Here is a 21,853-nt window from a genome sequence, read left to right on the forward strand (position 1 = left end):
CCCCGCCATTCTACCTGAGTAAGTAGGTCTCGGCAGTAGCTGACAGGTCACGGTGTGAGAACACTCAGAAGCCTGTTTGTAACCTTGTAGCATCGCAAGCATTTATATTTTACTTTAAGGTTGATGTGCAGAAATTGAGAGGCTGTGTAACTATGGTGGTAAACGTGGTGGAGATGGCGGCGCAGGTGATGGTGGCAGTGGAGGTGAGGTCACGGTGATAATGGTGGTGGCGGCCTCCATTTCAGGCCCTTGCCCCCCAAACAAGTATATATTCAGAAATATAAACCATAATTAGGGTCAACTGACAATTTGCTACTCCATTACAATAATAGCAAAATGTTCAAGGAATCTCCTTTTACTTGCAAGTTTGTAAGTTTTGTGGGGTTCCCTTAGAGCACAGAGAATTTCACGTATTTCTACACTTTTAAGTGTTAGCAATACATCCACTAACATTTCATTTCAGTTGGGAACATAAGGAGATCAGGATTACCCAACTAGGATAATGACCACAGCCAACTAAGCAGAGCGTTCTTCAGAAAATCTCAACCAATACCTGGGCAACACTTTACACCCAAGAACTTGGCTTCATCATTTGAGATAAGTGCTTTCTCTGGTGCTAACGCCCATTTAAACCATGGCATGTACCTATAATCATTCTACAGAGGGTGTTTTTTTGACCAAACACTGAAGAGTCACTGCAGTCAGCTCTGTAAGACCTGCTTGCTAAGAATGTTCCAGAGAGTATAAAGCATTAACATACGTATTGTAGGTCCTTATGAAGTACAACGTACATCTGTGTGTCTGGAAGTCGGCATCTCCAGACAGATGGGAACCCTCAAGGTGTGACGACCCGCGGCTTAACCTCTAACTTGGTGATGATGAGTGTTCATCACTTATTCATCTGCCCCAATTTACCTTCATTATGTAGTGAATCAATAAGTCCAGCATCATTTCACCATTTACATTGTTTAAATATTACAGGCCACCTTCAAAATTAGTTTTATGGTCCAGTTTCATCCATCACCAGCTCCTGACTGTGCACATTTAACAGCAGGTATTGTGTGAATCTAGAATAATGACCCATCCTGAGCCTCTACGCAGCAGGACTCTGTTACTGAGTCTTCCTGTAATAAACCAGTATCTACTCAACCACAGCTAACGGAAAGAAGAAATTGCATAAACACCAAATGAACCTAGCAGAGGTTCTAGTAGAAAGCAAAATGCTGGCACACCTTGAGAAGGCCCATCCCAGGCAGCTTTGAAGCTAAGGGACCAAAAACATGACCAAACTAATCTTTAACTTGCTAAAAACAATTTCAGCAAATTCCAACATGCATACATAGTCTGTTGAGCAAAACCTAACCTTCATGTGGATAATGTCAGCAACTTTAGCTACCAATTATTATTACCTCTCTTTTATTTACTTATTTATTTTATTTATTTATTTTTGGTCTCGCTACACGGCTTGTGGGATCTTAGTTCCCTGGCCAGGGGTTGAACCTGGGCCCTCAGCAGTGAGAGTGCGGAGTCCTAACCACTGGACCCCCAGGGAATTCCCTTAACTGTCTCTTTTAAAAACTCCGAGATTTGGCCAAGAAATGAGAAAGGTATCCACGCCTTTCCTAGAACTTTTCTAAGTTCCTCTTTGTGGGATGAGATTGATATGCAGAAGAGAGGGATATTTCGATTTATGGTACAATTGATTTTGTCTTTAACTGGCAGTACAGGAAGACTTACAAATGCAAAACCAAACATGCAGAAACAGAGTTTTTGTCATGCGACAAAGAACGTGATTCCATCATACAAATGAAAGTTTAACGACGGAAGAAGATTTGACAAAGAACGCATACCTGCTCTTTGGACGGCACCAGGAGTTCTTCAATCGTCATGCTGTCCCGCGCGAAGGAGCTTCTGTTCAAGGTGTAAGACCTATCCGAACTGAAGGAGCGGAGGCTGTTGTAGTTACAGTTAACCATTCAAGAGTGGGAGATGACGATGAGATGGATAAAAGAACGTTAATGCATGCAACTTTAAGAAGAGGCAAGATGGCCAAAAACATCAACCAAAGTCGTTCTTGAAAAGACATCATCAAAAATAAAATCCCTTAGACTTTAGGAAATTTCTTAAGCTTAGACAACCTCACGATCAGGTTTTGTTTAAAATTAGGCGAGTTGGTGTTCAATCTTTGAGAAGGTGAAATGTGTGAAAACTTGGATATTTCACTATGACAGTCAAACCAACATGACTCCAGATGACTGCAGATAATTTGATAACTAGAGAGATTTTTCTTGGTTAAGACCTTCTTTTAGAGTCTCCTCCCTTTCTGGTCCATATCTGTCTATCTTGCACTAATGAATGGAATTATGGTGCTGTAAATGTATCTGTTAATAAGGCTTTGGGAACGAGATGTGGATTTAACCTATCGACAGCTCTGGTTTATAGTGGCTTCTCACGGAAAACATGAAGAGGGAAGGAGGGTTATGAATACACCTTACATTATTTTCATTGCCATCTTTCTGGCCTGGAAAAATTCAAATTCCATGTATGGTTATCTTGTCTTTCCTTACGGTATGCTTTTTTTCTTTGCTTCTTCTCTTCTCCTTTCTAGCCTCTCTCAAATCCTCTACACAGCCTTTGAATTTCCCAGAATGCATGACTCCTGACGTCCTGAAGTGCCCCTCACCACCTTGACCTCTAAACTAAATACCAAGAGGGCTTGGGGGATGGGCAAAATGGGTGAAGGTGGTCAAAACGTATAAACTTCCAGTTATAAAATGTGAATACTTCACATTTAGTTACTTGCTTATTTTCATTTTCTCAAATCACATTTTATTTTATATGACTTCCAGTTATAAGTGCTGAGGATTTAATGTACAGCATGCTGACCATCATTTATAATACTGTCTTGTATGTTTGAAAGTTGCTAAGAGAGATTTTTCTTTTTTGGCCGTGCCATGCAGCATCTTAGTTCCCCGACCAGGGATTGAACCCGTGGCCCCTGCAGTGGAAGTGCAGAGTCTCAACCATGGTACCACCAGGGAATTCCCGAGAGTAAATCTTAAAAGTTCTCATCATAATAAAAAAAAAAAAAAGTGTAATTATGAATGGTGATGAATGTTAACTAGACTTACTGTGATAACAGTTTTGCAATATATATATATATATTGAATCATTATGTTATATACCTGAAACTAACATAATGTTATATGTCAATTATATCTCAATTAAAAAAAAAAGAGACCAATAGAGTCAGGGATGCTGGTAACCCTGCATATATCCACAAAGGGCACACAGGCAGGCTGGAATGGCAGCTCATCTGAGCCTTGGCGGAACCCCTGTGATCCTTCAGGAACAAAGAGGATGGAGGCTGGTGAGCTGCTCCAAGGCCATCTTCCACTCACCTCCCTACCAGGTAGGCTGTCGTGAGGTAGCTTTTCACTGCCTCCCATTTTGAAAGAGGTCTGAGGCTTCCTGCCATGCCCTCCTTGGAAGAAAGTGGTCTGGAATTGGCTCCTTAGCAATGGGGCAGCCCACAGCTAGCGTGGTAGACATACAGCCCCTTTGGTTTTGGTGTCATCCTTTCTGGTGTGGAAGACAAGGGCCACAGGAAGTTGGCCCCGCCTAGGAAGTAATCAACTGTCTGAATTTAAACGTGGCTGCTCGAATCTTCACCAGCCGAATCTGGCAGACTTTGGCCTGGCCATGCCTTTGTCTGTGCTTGACAGGGGAAAGAGCAAAGGAGAGGTAACTAAGGAATGATTCTGTGCTTGCACAAAATGATTTCTTCCCCCGCTGCCTACATTAAAGGCATATATGGATATATTTTAGAGACACCAAAGAGTATCCAAAAGTGGGGATTTTTATATCAAGATACAGAGGCTCCCAAATGACAGACATAATTCTAAGTGTCTACACAAATGGCTAGGTACATGCTTCTAGGATGAGAGCCTTACTTTCTCCAAAATAACCATCATTCTACAGAGTCATTATTTGATTTATTCAGCAAATACTTACTAAGTGACTATTATGAGAGGGACACAATATCAGAAAATGGATATAGAAGCAAAAAAAAAGAGCATTATCCCTGCATAGAGCTTACTCAGTAAGCCACGTGACTCTGAGCTCTTGCACCTTTGGGCCTCCAGTGCCCAATCATATATGACCCATCACTCTTTTTTTTTTTCCTATTTTTGTTGCAAACTTTTGTTACTCCTGTTTCTAGCCCCATCCCTTCTCTCAGACGCAATATAAGCTTCCTAAAAGCAGGAATTCTCTTTCTACTTTCTAACTCAACACCATCCAACAGAACTTTCTTTTCCAACAGGATGATGGACACGTACTCAATCTGCTCTGTCCAATACACTGAGCACCTGAAGTGCGGCCAGTGTGACAGAAGAGCTGCATTTAATTTTATTTAATTTTAATTCATTTTAATTTAAATAATCCTATGTGCCTGGCAGCTAGACCATTAGATAGTGCAACTTCCACGTACTTATAGCAAGACTCCATTTTGCCCCCGTGATGCGATTTGAGAGGCACAGGAAGTTCCACACTCTGCATCAGATACTCATTTCTTCAAATTTTGGTTCCCATGGCACATGGTAATATTGGTGGGATGTGAGAACAGCTTTTTTATTGTATATGTGAACAAACACAAGTTTTTTTTTAATGATGACACATTCATTTTAACTTTAGTTTTTAAACATATCTAAGATGTGTGTTTTTTTTTTTTTTAAACATCCTTTCTTTCTTTTAACTTACGTAGGAGTGCCAACGAAAGAACAGAGCCTAGAATTGGGAGCTACCAATGGAAAAGTCTAAAGATGTCCTCATTTTACATAATGTCACTTGACATAATTCCTACTCCTGACTTATTTACATTAGGCAGATGGAGCCGAGTAACGGCATCAAGCTGCACTCTGAATCCTTAATATATTGAAGTATTGATACTTTCAGCTACTAAAATGAGAGATTATTTGCATGGGGGTCTGGAAGGCATTAACTTGTTTTTCACTGAGGTCAACGATATTATTTGCAGCCATCAGTATACCCTAAGTGTTAAACAGGGGAAATGTTAGAAAAACACATGCTTCAGGTTTCTGAAGTTATACTGAAGTACCTAGCACAGCTCAGAACAGAACCCAGCAAACAAACAGCCCTTCCAATCAAGACTTTTCCTTTAAACCCAGTGCAATTTCTCTAGTTACTTCATGCACTATACAACTTCGTTAAGAGAAATAAATTCCTCACGTATTCAGACAACTTTGCGTAAGTAAACGTTACTTGTCATACATTTAGTTACTTGCTTATATTCTCAAATCACAAAACCGATTTTCTAAAGCTGAGCAGAGAAATAAAAAAGAAAAAGCACATGGTAGCACAGCATAGCACAGCACGATGCTGGAGAAAAGAAAGATGAGAAAATGAGGCAAGGAAGAGCAGAGAAACACTGTCAAGGTGCCGTATTTTCTTACCTGATCTTGGGACTATTTTTAAGTATTTTTAGAAAAAACAGAAGAAGTAGAAAGCAAAAAAATCAGACAGGGAAAAAAGAAAAAAAATGTTATGGTTGAATGAGTTACACATCTAATGTATCCCTTTTTAAATGTTACACTCAGAATATTATACTTGGTAACAGTTTAACAGTACTTTAAGAAACATATCGGCTTTACAGATAATTTGCCTCTGAGCATAACATCAGTTGTCAATGTAAAAAAATGAGTTACATATAATAGCAACAAATAAGAATGGTGCAATCCAAACTAGAAGTATGGAAGCCTCAGAAATGTCTTGTGGAAAATTTATAAGAGACAATATACTGGCTTCAACTCTCACTGGAGGTCAGCTGCTACAATTCCCTGTATACAAGTGATTGAGTCATGAAATGTAGCTTTTATATATTACCTGAGGAAGAGAATCAGCTAGTTACTGGATTACAAAAGCTCTTAAATCTCTAACTAGACTTTTCCCTTGAGGTCCCTTAAGATTCTGAAATATTTTCAGTTGTAACTTGGTATCTGTGATTACCTGAAATAAGACATGTTTTTAAAAACTTATTTTCCCCTTCTTATTAATGACACCTGCTACAATAAGATTTTAAGGCCTTTTATAAATATATATATAAAGCCAAAATTCTAATAAGTTACACGAGGCTCCAAATTCTATTAAACAAAAAAAGATTAACTCAAAGAAAAAGCAATTCTGTGTCTAAACTGGCCACATCAACGGACACTGAGAATAAACTCCCAGGTTTACTTTGAGGGAAATGCCGTTTACCATTAGACAATGAAACTTTTAACAACAGATCCTTAAACTATAGGAAAATGCCCCCAGGGCGCTAGCTTAGAAGGTTTAATTATTAGCTTAAAATAACTTGACTGTCAGCAAACATGCTGTTAACCCAACCAGGGAAAAGAAGTCCCCAAATTCTGGACAAGGTTCTGTTTCTTTCAACCAGTGTCAGGCTGGAGCCAAAGCTTTCCACATACAAAAGCTGTAGCTTCAGTTTTCAGAGCTGAATTTGCTACCATTCTACCTGTAACTTTTGGTTAAGTCACTGTTTCACTCTTAACATGTCCCTTCTAAACAAAGTAATGGCATACTTTTCAAAGAGATACTCAGTTGACAGACAATTCCAATAAACAATACATAATTTTTCCCCAAGAATGCTCTTTTTTAAGTCTCAATCATAAATTGTTCTTTCAGTCACGAAGAGAGAATAGTGAACAATCAACACAATATTTCTTACTTATTGGAAAAGAGGATCTTTCTTTCACTATGGAACAAAACTTAATTTTAAAACATGTGACCTAGATTGGTTCTCTCCGTTTTGTCAGTGAGCTCTTTTGCTATTATGCTTGAAGCACTACTGCCACGTGGGGAAAAAAAGAACAAACGATTAACACATTCAATTGCATAAAATTAAGGACTGAAAACCACAAACGAAGACAGCAGAGCATGTGTACATTTCACCAAATTCACATCCTTATCCAAAGAGCAAACTTGGGGATAATGTGAAAAATGAAAATGATTTCGGTTTATGACACATCATGGTTGTTTTAAATTAACTGCGAGAAAAGAGCAACGATAAAATACCTGGCAGAGCGGGCCCCCAGACTAAAGCCCATGTAGCCCTCTGCGGGCAGAGAATCATCGCCCAATTCCTTAAGGTCTTGTGGCCCAAGATACTTGTCTGTGTCGCCTGTCATTGCATCTTCACCTGCGGATGCACAAAGCAAGCCCAAATCAGAAGCTTCCCTTTTGAAAATGTGTCTGTTGGGGAGAAAACTGTTCCTCCAGTCATTGGCCAATCACCCATTTTTCTCATGTTCATTTCCCCTCATCCCCCCCGGATAATATTTGAAACTGCCATTAGAAGGAAAAAGTACAGGTAGAGGTTAGTTCATCATTTCAATAGTGAATTTATTGTGACCACCTAGAGGGGTGGGATACGGAGGGTGGGAGGGAGACGCAAGAGGGAGGCGATATAGGGATATATGTATATGTATAGCTGATTCACTTTGTTATAAAGCAGAAACTAACACACCATTGTAAAGCAATTATACTCCAATAAAGATGTTAAAAAAAAATAGTGAATTTAAGCAGCAGAAAGAGCTCCTGGCATTAGGTACCAATTTTAAACCGTTTCTGTATCTCCTTCCTCCCTGCCTCAAGCCCCAGCTGACTAGAAAGGTTGATCTCTTCTGTCAGCTAGAGTTTTCCTGGCCCAACCATGATGAGGGCAGCTTGTTTGAATGGACCTGGACTGCAAAATAAGAGGCATCTCTTCATTACTGTTCTGCAAATTATATGTGGGAAGGGAACCGACTTTATTTTAAATGTTCTTCTCACACCCAGGATTTCAATTTGGGGTTTATGTAAAAAACTAGCAAGTTATTTAATCTGAAACTACAACTGCTCAACTGGGGAACCTTGAAACACATCCATTTTGAACTGTTTCGAAATCTATCAAATTAACAACTCAGTCCAGCTGCCCCAGTGCTTGAACCCTGCTTGGAAAGCAGCTCTACCTTCAATAGAGATCAAATGGGGGCTTCAGTAGTTGTAAAGAAGGATGAGATAAATTGCTCTCGAACCATCTATACAAAGAGTTAATTGCATAAAATACTTTTACTAGCTACACACGTACAACATGACCTCACACGGGAATAAACCACATTCCAGGGGTGACAGGGCAGGTTTTCCAGATGCCTTTTGCCCTCTGGGACATTTCCCATCCTTCTCAAAATGCAGCACGGGCTGTGGAAAAGTTCCTTTCACAAACAGGCAAACCCTATCTCCTTTTTATGGCTCTTGTTCTACTGGATACAAGCTTGGCTGGCTGAGCCGGATTTCAAAGGAGTACATGTTATGTTTTCTCAAAGGTAAGCGATTTCACCCACTCCAGCTCTATTTTCCAGTCCTTCATTCAGCACTGTTTATAATTTCCATTCATTTGAACTCGGGAAACCACAAGAGCTCAGCTTTTAAGCTACCAATCAAGTCTAAAAATCCAATAGCAACTACTGTTTTCGCAAGTGTAAAAACCAAACAGATCAACTTTCCATAGCTACCCGGCTACCCGGTACCAAGAGATTATTTTCAGTAACTATTTACAGCTGGGCTACTTGCACACTCACTACATAGGAAACAAAAACAGCACACACCAAGTACGACTTAAAGAAAGATCTTACTCTGTGGCAAAGCCATTTCCACCGGGCTGGGCTGATCAAATGTTTTCCTGATGTTTCCAGGAATCCCTGAAGCAGTGATTTAGACTCTACCTCCAAATCAGCCCAAACCAATCCCTGGGTTGGATCCACTGTCTTCACCACTTCCTCCAAGTTCCTCTCAGCATCTTCGTCTCCTCGCCAGCAACTGAAGAATTACACATCTTTTCCTGCCCATCAGTGTTCAAAGATTTTCAATCTTTTAGATGAAAAAAAAAAAAAAAAAACCAAACCCCAAATCTGGCTACATTTCATTGAGATCAAGATCCTTTTTGACCACTCCGCAGACATCCTTTTAAAACTCCTTCTGATTGGATTAAAAACTCCTCTGGCAAGCCTCTAGCAGGATCGAATGGTGACATAAATGCAAGCCCCTGAGTTATTTGTATGTAAATATGAGGACTGCTCCAGTGTAGACTTTCGGTAATTTGATACCGATGCCCGGTGCCTAACCGGGTAGCCGAGGCAGCCTGAAATCTAGGGAGGGCCGGCGAGTGAGCCACTGCATTTAATTAGGAGGCGACTCTTCTCCAACCTGAAGGAAGAAACGGCCAACCCAGGTAGAGAGGAAAAACAGGAGAAGAAAACAAAGAAGCGGCCCAGGCAGGGAGTGGCAGAGAGCTCCAGGCAAACTTTAACTTTGTTCTCAGCTGGGAGCCTGGGTTATTTATGGTCCCTGTCAGGTGGAAGGAGGGGAAAAAAAAAAGAGAGAGGGAGGGAGGGAGGGAGGGCGGACCTGCCCTCGGGTTGAGGTTGGGAAACTGTGGGGCAGAGGGAAGCGGCTGGGATCCTCAGAACTCTCCAAGAAGCCCTGGAGAACGAGCTCATCACCGCTGCTTTTGATCCAGAGCTGCAGGAAAGGAGAAGTGAGACAAGCTGGGAAAATGGAGTGGATATTGTTTTAACTTCAGCACAAGCTCTTTCAACTCTCTGATCCGATTAAAGTCACTAACTGGTCCTCCCTCCTTGAGGGGTCCCTGGCGAGGGGGAGAGGAGGAGGAACCGGGGTTGGCTGGGGAGGTCTTGGCTGCGAGGGGCTGCAGGCAGCCAAGGAGGCGCTTCTGTCACTGCGCTGTTCCGTTGCTTCCCTCTCTCTGGGGCTCCTGGCCTCCCTTCCCAGCTGTTCCACCCTGTTTTTGTTGGCAGTGGAGGGAAAAGCTAGCCGGACTTCTGCATCCTCCATCTGGGTACACAGGAGAGGCAATTTCAATTGCCTTTTCTCAGAAGAGCTGGAGCATCGGCCTAGAAAGGGTCAAGGGTTTGGACATTATCTTGAAGGAAGTGGTCTGCAGCACTTTTGCATATATTGCATCTATCTCTTCAACTGTTACCTAAATATACAGAAATGTGAATCTGTAGAACTGAGGAGGTGGGGTACAGATTTGTGGTTCCTGGATCAATGCATAAATAATGACTCATCTAATATTCAGACGATACGACACCTGGTGCTTTAATTTGATCCGCCCAGCTATAATCAACACTGAAAATACCCAGAAAGTGAAGGGAGGCCATTTATACTGCCTGGTACATATGGAAAAATATTTCCCCCAATAATAATATAAACAAAAAGAATCATTTCCAACTCTTTAAAGAATGGAAGGGGAAGTCATGGGTAACATGGAGAAAATGTCTGAAGGTCAATCTGTTTTCCACAAGTGCACTTAAAATCCAAACTACTGGGACTTCCCTGGCGTCCAGTGGTTAAGACTCCGCGCTTCCACTGCAGGGGGCACGGGTTTGATTCCTGGTCGGGGAACTAAGATCCCGCATGCCACATGGTACGGCCAAAAGAAAGAAAAGAAAAGAAAAATCCGGGCTTCCCTGGTGGCGCAGTGGTTGAGAGTCTGCCTGCTAATACAGGGGACACGGGTTCGAGCCCTGGTCTGAGAGGATCCCACATGCCGCGGAGCAACTAGGCCCGTGAGCCTGCGCGTCTGGAGCCTGTGCTCCGCAACAAGAGAGGCCGCGACAGTGAGAGGCCCGTGCACCACGATGAAGAGTGGCCCCCGCTTGCCACAACTAGAGAAAGCCCTCGCACAGAAACGAAGACCCAACACAGCAAAAAAAAATAAATTAATTAATAAACTCCTATCCCCAACATCTAAAAAAAAAAAACAAAAAAAACAAAAAAAACACAGATGTGATGCCTCAATCAAATATATGAATGAAAAAAAAGAAAAGAAAAGAAAAATCCAAACTACTTAGCAAAGCCTGATTCAATGGTGCTCGCTCATTCAAGCTTCCTAACAAGACCTGCAAAGAAAGGTTCCTTCCTCATGACTTCTTGGCCAGCTTCTCTCCGGCCACTCCTACACACCCATCCTGCCCTTCTGTTACATATAATTCTTTCAGTCCCTAGAATTCCTGAAACTCTTTAGACTTTGAACCACTACATAGGGTGTACTCCCTTGATGGAATCTTTACCCCTCTTCTTCTCCTGAGTAGTTTCTCCAATCTTGGACTCTTTCTAGAACACCTCCCATCCTCCACTCACCATCCTAAGTTCGGTGTCCCTCATGTGGGCTTCCCTTATCAGAGTGTATTGGCGGGAAAAACACCTGCTTGGTCCCTCCCATGGAAGAGTGAGATGAGAACCCCAAAACCAGAACCCAGGTTTTCCTGGACCTGCCATATTGTAAATGCCCCATCAGTATTTTTGGAATTCATGATTGCTTTTATTAAAGAGGTTGGTGGTTTTGCTTTTTTTCCCATCTACATGCCACAGCAACTTCGTATTCATTTGGCACGCCAAGCTTGACGACTGGTATACAGTAAAATTTCAATAAAGTTAAGTTTCTATTCTTTCTCTACATATCCTTCTTAGACTTCAGAAATGGTCTCTATGAAACCAAAAGAAGCCCAGAGTTGGGATGGGAATGGGAGGTGTTAATACATTTGGCCAAAGATTAAAGTAGTCTTATGACTATTAAGTAACAGTAATTAAGTAATTATGCATTTACCATTTTAGAATGATGAAAACATTTCTTACAAGGCATGGAATTTAGAGGTAAAGGCAACGGTCTTATTTTAATGCAATTTTGCATAGTAGGCGGTGCCTGGATTCAACTTCAAGCTTCATCATTTTTGCTTAGGTGAACTCTGGGATACTGTTTACTCTGAGTCATAGTTTCAACCTCTACCAAACTGGGATAACAACTCTGCCTCTATCCTAAGACCTCTTGGGGGGATTAAATGAAATAATGCACAAAGAAAGGGTTTAGTCAGCACTGTTAGTAGTATTCAGTAACGCAGGTTTCTTTAGTGTTCAAACATCTGAATGCATGAACTCATACAGTTAGCATTTAAAATGCTACTATTGATACTGCTTGGGGCAAAATCTAACCATAGCACCAGGCCTCCCTGCTCTGCATTGCCTAACACAGGGCCAGGTTCATCATAGATACTCAACAAATACCTGTTGATTGAATGAATGGAGGAACAATATTAATACAACTAACTCTCATTTCAATAAACAAAATATTCTATGATTATCGTATAGTACGACACACTAATATACCAAAGATTAGAAAGGAATGAGATGAACTCTGTTGAGTATCTTGTTAACTGCCTCTAATCCATTCTATAATCCCAAAATATTTTGATTAGAAACAGCTTCTGACCAACAGGTACAGATAATTATATTTGTAATATAACAAAAGTAATATTTCTATGAATGAACAACACTCATACAATATCAGATATATTTAGTTACAATATATGTATTACCAGAACCCACAAATTTTCACTTACTAAATACTCGTGTGGGTTTGCGTTTCCTAGAAGCTTTTGGTGCAGTGGCATAACCGTTGTGTTGAAGATAAATCTGACTATTTTCTAGCAAAGAAGGTGTGGTAGCTAGTGTTTAAAAATGCCCTCTCTACCCCATCCAATGAACCAACTCTCCTTGTATCCATGCCTGTGTACTGCCCTTGTTTAAATCTGAACTGGCTCAATCTTTGAACACTAAAATGCAGGGGAAGTGATGTTACGTGACTTTGGACTTTGAGTTCAAGGATACCTTGCAGTTTCTGCCTGAGTCTCTTTGGAGTACTTGTTCCAAAGGGGAAGTTAATCCCAAGGCAAGAAATTTGACGACCATGAGGCCACCTCGTGTAAAGGTGTAAAGAAAGTCAAGGTAGCCATGTGGAGAGAGATGCCAGTCAGCTCTCAGCTGTTTCAGCCATCCCGGCCGAGGTGACAGACCCTCGAGCGATGACGTCACATTGAACCTCTGGCCATGTGACTCCCACCTTAGCTACCGTCTGACTGCAAACTCCTGAAGGCTGTCTAGAGCCCAGCTGAGCCCTGTTAACTCACACAACCACGGGAGACGATGATAATAAATTAAACCACTGAGCTCAGAGGTAATAAGTAGTGGGAACAGAGGGGAATGAAAAATAACAAGGTCCAAAGGTAAGGCAAAGTGGTCACAGACAGGGTGCCTAATGCACCCCTAATCAATTAGAGTGAGCTCTGCAGTGCGTTCTACGATTAGTGTAGACAAAGTCTGGGGGAAGCACATGGGTAAGTGCCACCAGAGGAGGCCTCACCTATATGGAAGGGACTTTACACCTTTCAAAATTATGAGCACTGATGTTTTTACTGCTAATCCATTTCTGACAATAAAATACCAGAGGCTGGAAAATGTTTAAAGAAAAACCCAGGGCTGCCCTGGTGGCGCAGTGGTTGGGAGTCCGCCTGCCGATGCAGGGGACACGGGTTCGTGCCCCGGTCCGGGAAGATCCCACATGCCGCGGGGCGGCTGGGCCCGTGAGCCATGGCCGCTGAGCCTGCGCGTCCGGAGCCTGTGCTCCACAACGGGAGAGGCCACAACAGTGAGAGGCCCGCGTACCGCAAAAAAAAAAAAAAAGAAAGAAAAACCCAAACACCCCAAATCTACCTTGATCTCACCATTCCCCAAATAATAAAAGCTGTTCAGAGGCATTTCACTTCAATTTTGCAGGTACCCCTTCCTCCCAGTCCTATGATGACTAGGTTCAGAGAACAGGTTTCCTGTACTACAGTCAATCCTCCAAAGATTCATACGCTCTGTCCACGAGGAAATAATACCAAATAGAATCAGGGACAAAGGAGAGAAAGAGAATATATTAAATGGTTATCAGGACTGTGGTTGGTCACGTAGCTGTGCCTCATTCCCTTTTAGAATTCAACTCGCTGGTCCAGAATCAGTACATGGGGGAATATACCTAACCCAACTTCCTTGCAATCTTTCATTATGCCCGCTAATGATTTTTCATGGTGAATAAATGAAACAGTTCTTGTCTTATTGTTTAAGTGTTTTCATGCCCTAGGAGGTCTTTTCTTCTTTTTCTTTTTTTTTTGCATGTAATTTTCTTCTATTCTTTTCCATCTTAAGACCACTACCGAGGAATACTTTTGTTGCTTTTCCAGCGGTTGAAAGTTGATTTCCCATCTGGCTGGAGACTAGAATCACAAAGAATATTCCTTAAGGTAACTATATCAAATTATATTGTCAGAAACTTTGCTCAGATCCCTCTGATGCGAAATGCAGAATCTCCCCAAGGAATGTACTTTGTAACATTATGAAGCTGAAAATAATGGTACAAAACACCTCCAAATGAAATGATAGTACAAAATCTCCAAATTACATGGGATTTTTTAAACAGCTAGATTAAAAAGAATAGAGGAACACAGTCTCTATGCTCTAGTGATTGATTAGGAGTTGATTACTTCATAGAACTCAGTAAATAGCTTAACTGAGAAGCAGTTAATGATCAGAATTGAGAAGACAAATTTACTGTGCTTGTTCTGAAAAAAGTGTGTTTTTTGATCATCACATAGCACAGAGAGGAAATGTAAGCTACTGGGAAAATAAATCCTTTAGCCATTTCTAGTCTACGTTATAGAATAGTAGAATGAGATCACATCATTATAATCAACATCTATATTTATTGAGCATTTACTATGTTCTAGGCACTGTTTGGTGCTTTATAAGTATTATCTCAAGTAATTCTCACAACAACCTTATAGAATAGTTATCTCCGTTTCAAGATAAAGAAAACCCAGTTCACAGTGGTAGAATAAACAGCTAAGATTACTTAGAACATGGGGAAAATTGGATTCAAAATTAGTTGGTTTGACTACAGAGCCCTACTTTTAACTACTGCCAAACTCTACGCTATTGAACAAATACAATAAGAAATCAGTAACCAAAATATCAGCTCCATGGAGGCAGGGGTTTTTGTCTTCTCCTTCCATATCCAGTGCCCAGAACAATGCCTGGCACATATTAGGTGCTCAATAAATGTGTGAGATGAAAGGTCAGTGATTGCTGTTGGAGAAAGGAACTCTATTACTGGAGCAAGAAGGAGGAAGACTTACTTTTCACCGTAAACTCTTGTACCTTGGGAATTTTATACCATGTGCGTCTATCACCTATTCAAAAAATGAATAAAATTAACAAAATAAAACAAAATACAGGGACCGCAGATAAGTCATCTGTGTGTTCCATACACCAGAAGAGGTATTTTGACAGATGTCAGTCTGCCAGGTAGACATTAAGATGTGTATGTGCACCAGCAAGTATCCGGCAAAGAGGAAACGATACGTACGACATTTGACCTTACTTGCGTCTTTAAGACATGGAAGAGAAGAAATGAAATGAAACAAGGCAGGAAGAAGGGGATGCACAATATTAATGTGGTACTTCTGGTAGCTTCCCAGGGTTCTAAAGCAGCGGTTCCCAACCTGGAGGATGCATTAGAATCACCTGAAAACTCGCATTTCTGACAAGTTCCCAAGTGAATCCGATGTTGCTGGTCCAGAGACCACACTTTGAGAACCACTGGTCTCACGGGTCCTTACAAATGACAGTGATCTAATGGCAGTACCGATTCTATAGCAGTCAGTGTCTGTTTTCCGAGTGGCTATTATGAGTATAATTAAAGTACCAGCTCAGCAAGTGAATTCAAGGAATGAGTGCAGTGTTTCTCAAATTTCAAGGGCTGTATTTTATCAGCTGGGGACCTTGAGAAAATGCAGATACTGACTCCATAGGCCTAGGGCAGGCCCTGAGAGTCTGCATGGGTAGCAAGTCCCCAGGTGACCTGCTCTACTGTGTAACCACTTTGAGACGGTAGACAGTGGAGCGCTGGGCTAGGACCTATGTTAGGAGTAAAGCCAACTACTGCCTTTGAGGCATTTAGCCTCTAGTAAAGAAGCTGACACCAGGACACAAACCATGATACAAATACTGTACTCCTAATGCTGCCGGTTCCTCCTGAGATCATGCCTTGTATGTGCTACACGCTGTGCTTGCTAACTGAGCACTTTACATGCACGTCTCGCTTAATCCGCAACCCTGGGAAGCAGGTACCAGTATTTCCAGTTTATAGATGAAGAAACAGATTCAGAGTTATTTGTCAAAACTCACACATCTAGTTAGCGGAGGAGCCTGGATTAGAACCCACGCAGAGACCAGGCGCTTCCCCACCTCGCCACCAGGACAGAAGGTGTGTGTGTGTGTGTGTGTGTGTGTGTGTGTGTGTGTGAGAAGTTACAAAGTATTACAAGAGCACAAAGGAAGAGGGCAGCACATAGGACTGTAGACGTGGCAGATGCTAAACGGAGAGTGTGTGAGTACAGGCAGGGAGAGAGGGGTGGAAACGGGAAGTTGGCCATCCCAGGCCACAGGATGCGGCCCAGAGGGACAGAACGGGAATGCTGGAGACCAGCGAGCAGCCGGCTTTACTAAAGTTACAGGCAACTGACTTGTAGGAAATGGGCTGGTTGGGTTGGATTTTTAGGGCCCTTGAAATTGGATTATAGACTAACAATTGCCATCCGAGTGACAAGCAACATAAACCCATTGGGGGGACAATGCAATGACTTTGTCGACCCACATTGTTTTCGTTTTTGTTTTAACTGAAGACAAACACTCAAAGCTCTCTCTCTTCCTATCGTGCTGTCCTGGCCTAATTCTAATCCTAGAGCAGGAAACAGGATACATAGATAGTCGTATCCATCTGATTAAGGAAAAGGAAGGACAGACATTTGTTGAGCATCTACTGTACGCTGGTCACTGTTCTAAGTGCTTTATGTGTATATTATTTCTTTTCATCATCTCAGCAACTCCATGGTATTAACCCGTTTAGAGACAAATAAAGGCAAAGAAGACTCAGCCTATTTTATTTTTTGGAAGGTTCAAATAAGGAACATAAAAATCCGAATAATTTTGAAGAGAAAATCTTTTCCATAAATTCAAAACTTTATGTCTAGCCCCCCTAGTGTTTAGACAGTAAGTTTTCATCATGAAGAATCCAAATGACTCTATTTGCTCATGTCTTTTCCCTCAATCTTCCGATATTTGCATTGTCAGAAGAGCAAGGAAGCAAGAGTAAGAGGGAGGGGCTTCCCTGGTGGTGCAGTGGTTGAGAGTCCGCCTGCCGATGCAGGGGACGCGGGTTTGTGCCCCGGTCTGGGAAGATCCCACATGCCGCAGAGTGGCTGGGCCCGTGAGCCATGGCCACTGAGCCTGCGCGTCCGGAGCCTGTGCTCCGCAACGGGAGAGGCCACAACAGTGAGAGGCCCGCGTACCGCAAAAAAAAAAAAGAGTAAGAGGGAAGAGGAATATGATAGTACGAGGATGCTGACCCACTCAAACTTTAGTTCCTTCTTTTCTTTTCTTTTTTTTTGGTTGCACCGCGTGGCTTGTGGGATCTTAGTTCCTGGACCAGGGACCGAACCCGTGCCCCCTGCAGTGGAAGCACAGAGTCTTACTGGACCGCCAGGGAATTCCCAAACTTTAGTTCTAAAAGTCTAATTCTAACCTAGAGTCACACAATAAATAAGGGAAAAGTTACTTAGATTCCAGATGCTCATGCATTTCACTTTTCGTTTTGCAGTTTGCAAGGACTCCTGTGCACATTCTGAGAGGCTGATAAAAGGAAGGAGATGTCGTGTCGACAGTGGAGGGGCTATGCCACCCACTTCCCGAGGTCCCCGTGTGTGGCACAGGCACTTCTGGGTCAGGCTGGAGGACCAGTGGATGCTTGGGACTCCATTATCTTCTGGGATGGAAGGAGGCTCAGGGCGAGGCTGCCCAAGCCCAAGGTAGAGAATGCAGTGAGCTCTCTCTCCTGCCCCCTCCCCTCCCCAGCTGCCTCCTCCGTCAGGAAGGAGCAGATGCTGGGTCTTTTGCTTCAACCTTTTGTTTTCCAGCATCTCCTGGCAGCAGTGGTTGTCCTTTCAAAACAGAAAGTAAGTTCTGGAATATACTGTTTTCTTGCTTTCCTTCTCAAAAGATGTGAGAGCAATGGGGTAAGTTGAGACAATGGTTAGATGAGCAATGGGTGACACAGGTGGTCTTAAGAAGTGCGTGTTGGGCTTCCCTGGTGGCGCAGTGGTTAAGAATCCACCTGCCGATGCAGGGGGCACGGATTCGAGCCCTGGTCCGGGAAGATCCCACATGCCGCGGAGCAACGAAGCCCGTACACCACAACTACTGAGCCTACGCGCCACAACTACTGAGCCCACGGGCACAACTACTGGAGCCTGGGCTCTGCAACAAGAGAGGCCACCGCAATGAGAAGCCCGCACACCGCAACAAAGAGTAGCCCCTGCTCGCTGCAACTAGAGAGAGCTCAAGCGCAGCAATGAAGACCCAAAATGCACCCCCCCAAAAAAAGAAGTGCGTATCATTTTAAGGGATTCGTGTATCTCTCACGGGAGGGCCACCCACCGTCTTCTTTCTTTATTTCCCTAACTTCAGGTGCCGGTAAGATCCTGGCTTCATAGATGGTCAAAAAGGAAGGAATCAGACTTAAACGGCAAAGTTTGCACATCTCTTAAGCAACGACAAGAACAAGTAGCCGTTATCCCACAGAGCAAATGACTCTTTTCTGCTCAGGATGATTTTTTTTTTTAAGAGTACAAAGTCAATTTGACTCTTTCCTCTTAAACATTATTCTGTTCTTTGTGGCTAGATGTACCTCTTTTTAAAAACTGTATTGCAGTTTACTATTCCTTAATCCAGGCTAGATATAGTTTCTAAAGTAAGCACGCATGACTCAGTGTTGGAACCTTTCCAGATGTAGCAATGAAAAACGTCCCCTGTGATCTTGGTTGGGTTAATAAACAAACCCATCCCAGGAAGGAAAAAGAATTCTGTGTCTTTCCTGTAAAGAGCCAGAAAAAGACAGTGTTGGGACAGACACTGTAATTTTTTCCTATTTTTATCAGTACTCCTTAACCCTAATCCAGAAATTACCCTCAGTCACCTAAGTAAGATTAGATGTTATACTGACTTGGTCAAACAGACACCGAAGAAGAGAGATGGAATGCAGGTGGAAAAGTTACTTGCGCTGTTCTCATTACCTAAAACCTATGCCCCTTTTAAAGAAGACTAGAAAATGAATAAATTACTAGCCACAAACTAGCCCTGTGAAATCAGGCACTAAAATGATTCTTATGTACAGAGAAATTAGGTTGCTACATTCAAAGTGGCCGTGTCATGCCCTTTGGTTCCTTCTGTTCAGTCTTTCTCAGCTATTCGTCTAGACTCAACCCCACATCCAGAGCTCACTGGTCTTGGTTCTTCATTACCTGGGTGTATAAGGACCGTGTGTGCAAAACAGGAAGATGCTCACTGCTCCCAGGTATAAAGCAGTGCCAGCATCATGTATGTGTTGTACGCAAGGATCTGGCCTCTTCCTTCTCCTACACCCAAAGTGCTTTTTTTCTTTTTTTTTAAAATTTTTATTTATTTATTTTGGGGGGCTGCATTGGGTCTTTGTTGCTGTGCGCGGGCTTTCTCTAGTTGCGGCGAGCGGGGGCTACTCTTCATTGCGGTGCACAGGCTTCTCATTGCAGTGGCTTCTCTTGTTGCGGAGCATGGGCTCTAGGCACATGGGCTTCAGTAGCTGTGACACGTGGGCTCAGTAGTTGCAGCTCGCGGGCTCTAGGTGCGCGGGCTTCAGTAGTTGTGGCGTGTGGGCTCTAGAGCGCAGGCTCAGTAGTTGTGGCACACAGGCTTAGTTGCTCCATGGCATGTCGGATCTTCCTGGACCAGGGCTCGAACCCGCATCCCCTGCACTGGCAGGCGGATTCTTAACCACTGTGCCACCAGGGAAGCCCCACCCAAACTGCTTTTCACCATGCAGGGCAACAAGCACCTGTTATTGGTTTGTTTTCTGTCTCCTACCTCTACCTACAGGGTGTGCACATACAAGGTAAAGACAGGCCAGGCCTGTTGTCAACTCTCATCCTCAGTGTGCTTCTGGCCCAGGTGCTCGGACCACCCCTTCCCATGTGTTCACATCTTCCCTTGGTTCTCTAACCCCTCCTGTTCCAGACCCTCTGCCCACCATCCTGCCTGCCCCCGGCCAATCATTTTCGGTGCTGATGTTCCGTGGTGTCACCCTCCACTCTCTTCTTTCTCTGTAGTAAGAATCCCAGTGTCGGGGGCGGGGGTACAGGTGGCCAGGTGAGATCCCACTTCCCCATGAAGCAGGTCAAACGTTCTGGGTAGATGGGCAGGGACTAAAAGAACTGGGGGCGTGGGGGAAATCTTATTCAAAATTACAACTTGTTGGGCTTCGCTGGTGGCGCAGTGGTTGAGAATCCGCCTGCCGATGCAGGGGACACGGGTTCGAGCCCTGGTCCGGGAAAATCTCACATGCCGCGGACCAACGAAGCCCGTGCACCACAACTACTGGAGCCCACGTGTCTCAGAGCCTGTGCTCCACAAGAGAAGCCACCACAATGAGAAGCCCGCACGCCGCAACTAGAGAAAAGCCCGCGCGCAGCAACGAAGACCCAATGCAGCCAAAAATAAATAAATTTATTAAAAAAACAAAATTACAACCTGTTTTGGGCAAATGAAGAAACCACCTATTGACCTTAGTCAATAAACATGCTAATTCCCTGACAGCTCTTCGACAATTCCTGTTCCTCCTCGCGCCACAGGCTGCTACAGCTGCTCATCTGTCACAGCTTCTTGAGGAGAAAAAATACACTACATGAGAGCTACTTATTCTGGGTCTGAATCCACGAAGTCCTGGACGTGGCAGTTGCTGAGGTCAGCAGGGATTCCCAAATGGCCTGTGCTCATCTGACTGGACCTTCCCAGGCAAGTTTCTCCCAGGGCGTCTGCTGGAACTCACTCGGCTGGTTTCTCTCTCCATTGTTCACCACTCTCTCTCCATATCCTCTGGCACTCCTCTTCCTTTGTTTTTTTTTTTTTTTTGCGGTACGCGGGCCTCTCACTGCCATGGCCTCTCCCGTTGTGGAGCACAGGCTCCGGACGCGCAGGCTCAGCGGCCATGGCTCACGGGCCCAGCCGCTCCGCGGCATGTGGGATCTTCCCGGACCGGGGCACAAACCCGTGTCCCCTGCATCGGCAGGCGGACTCTCAACCACTGTGCTACCAGGGAAGCCCGAGCTGGAAATTCTTTTAAATTCACCTACAATTCTTTGAGATGCAGACACCCCTTGGGAGAGTCATTAGAAAGCTGTTTATCGAGTCAATACGTAGCCTAGGGCTGTCTCAGTGAGAAGGGGTATAAAGGCAGGAAAAGGGAGCAAGGAAGCAAATTTTCTCCATCTTGCCTGTTCTCAGAAACCTGTAAGACTATCCTGTCCTTTCAGTCTCCCTCCTCTTGGATGCAGCTGTGCAAACACATATTGAAGAGCTGCTGTGTGCAAGGCCCTGTACTAGGTTCTGGGGATACACCAGAGACTAAGATTAGGTCTCTGCGTCTGGTATTTCATTTTGACTTTATGCCGAGAGTAGCATGCAACTATGTAATGTCTGTTTGAAAGGTCAATTGCAAGCAGAGAGATATCAGGCAAAACGCTGGCTGGATGTTAGGATTTAACAGGTATTTGTAAAATGATAAAATTTCAGGTGAAGGACAATTTCTGCGTAACAGTCACCGCTCCCTTGGAGGACCTGGAGGCAAGGTAATCTCCAAGGCTTCTTTCCAGATCCGTAAAGCTAAAAACATAATAGTCTGATTTATTTATTACGATGACCAGAAGATCAGGATAGTCCAAAGCATTCGGTGAGAAGAGGTCCTATAGGACATTTCCCCCAATAAAAAAAATTCACTCTTGGGTTCTATGTATAAGAACACAGGTCACAT

General features: G+C 43.3%; 1 protein-coding gene and 1 non-coding gene across 6 annotated transcripts in view; both read right to left on the bottom strand.

Moving 5' to 3' along the window:
- Positions 1–21,853, bottom strand: part of ANK3 (ankyrin 3) — a 677,213-nt gene that overhangs the window by 95,468 nt on the left and 559,892 nt on the right. For 2 of the 5 annotated variants that reach the window (XM_029244862.1, XM_029244864.1), the window contains 3 exons: positions 15,093–15,146; positions 7,096–7,219; positions 1,851–1,953 (listed from right to left, as the gene is read on the bottom strand). In XM_029244862.1, the coding sequence (XP_029100695.1) occupies positions 1,851–1,953; positions 7,096–7,219; positions 15,093–15,146 (281 nt within the window). Of the gene's footprint in view, positions 1–1,850; positions 1,954–7,095; positions 7,220–8,693; positions 10,485–15,092; positions 15,147–21,853 lie in introns of those variants that run through there. The other 3 variants (XM_029244863.1, XM_029244867.1, XM_029244866.1) reach the window with 2 other exon arrangements.
- TRNAE-CUC lies at positions 1,480–1,552 on the bottom strand. Its single transcript has one exon. It is a non-coding gene; the product is annotated as a tRNA-Glu (tRNA).

The sequence above is a fragment of the Monodon monoceros genome, unplaced genomic scaffold, assembly GCF_005190385.1.
Source record: "Monodon monoceros isolate NGI ecotype Baffin Bay Population unplaced genomic scaffold, NGI_Narwhal_1 Super_Scaffold_4, whole genome shotgun sequence".
NCBI lineage: Eukaryota > Metazoa > Chordata > Mammalia > Artiodactyla > Monodontidae > Monodon > Monodon monoceros.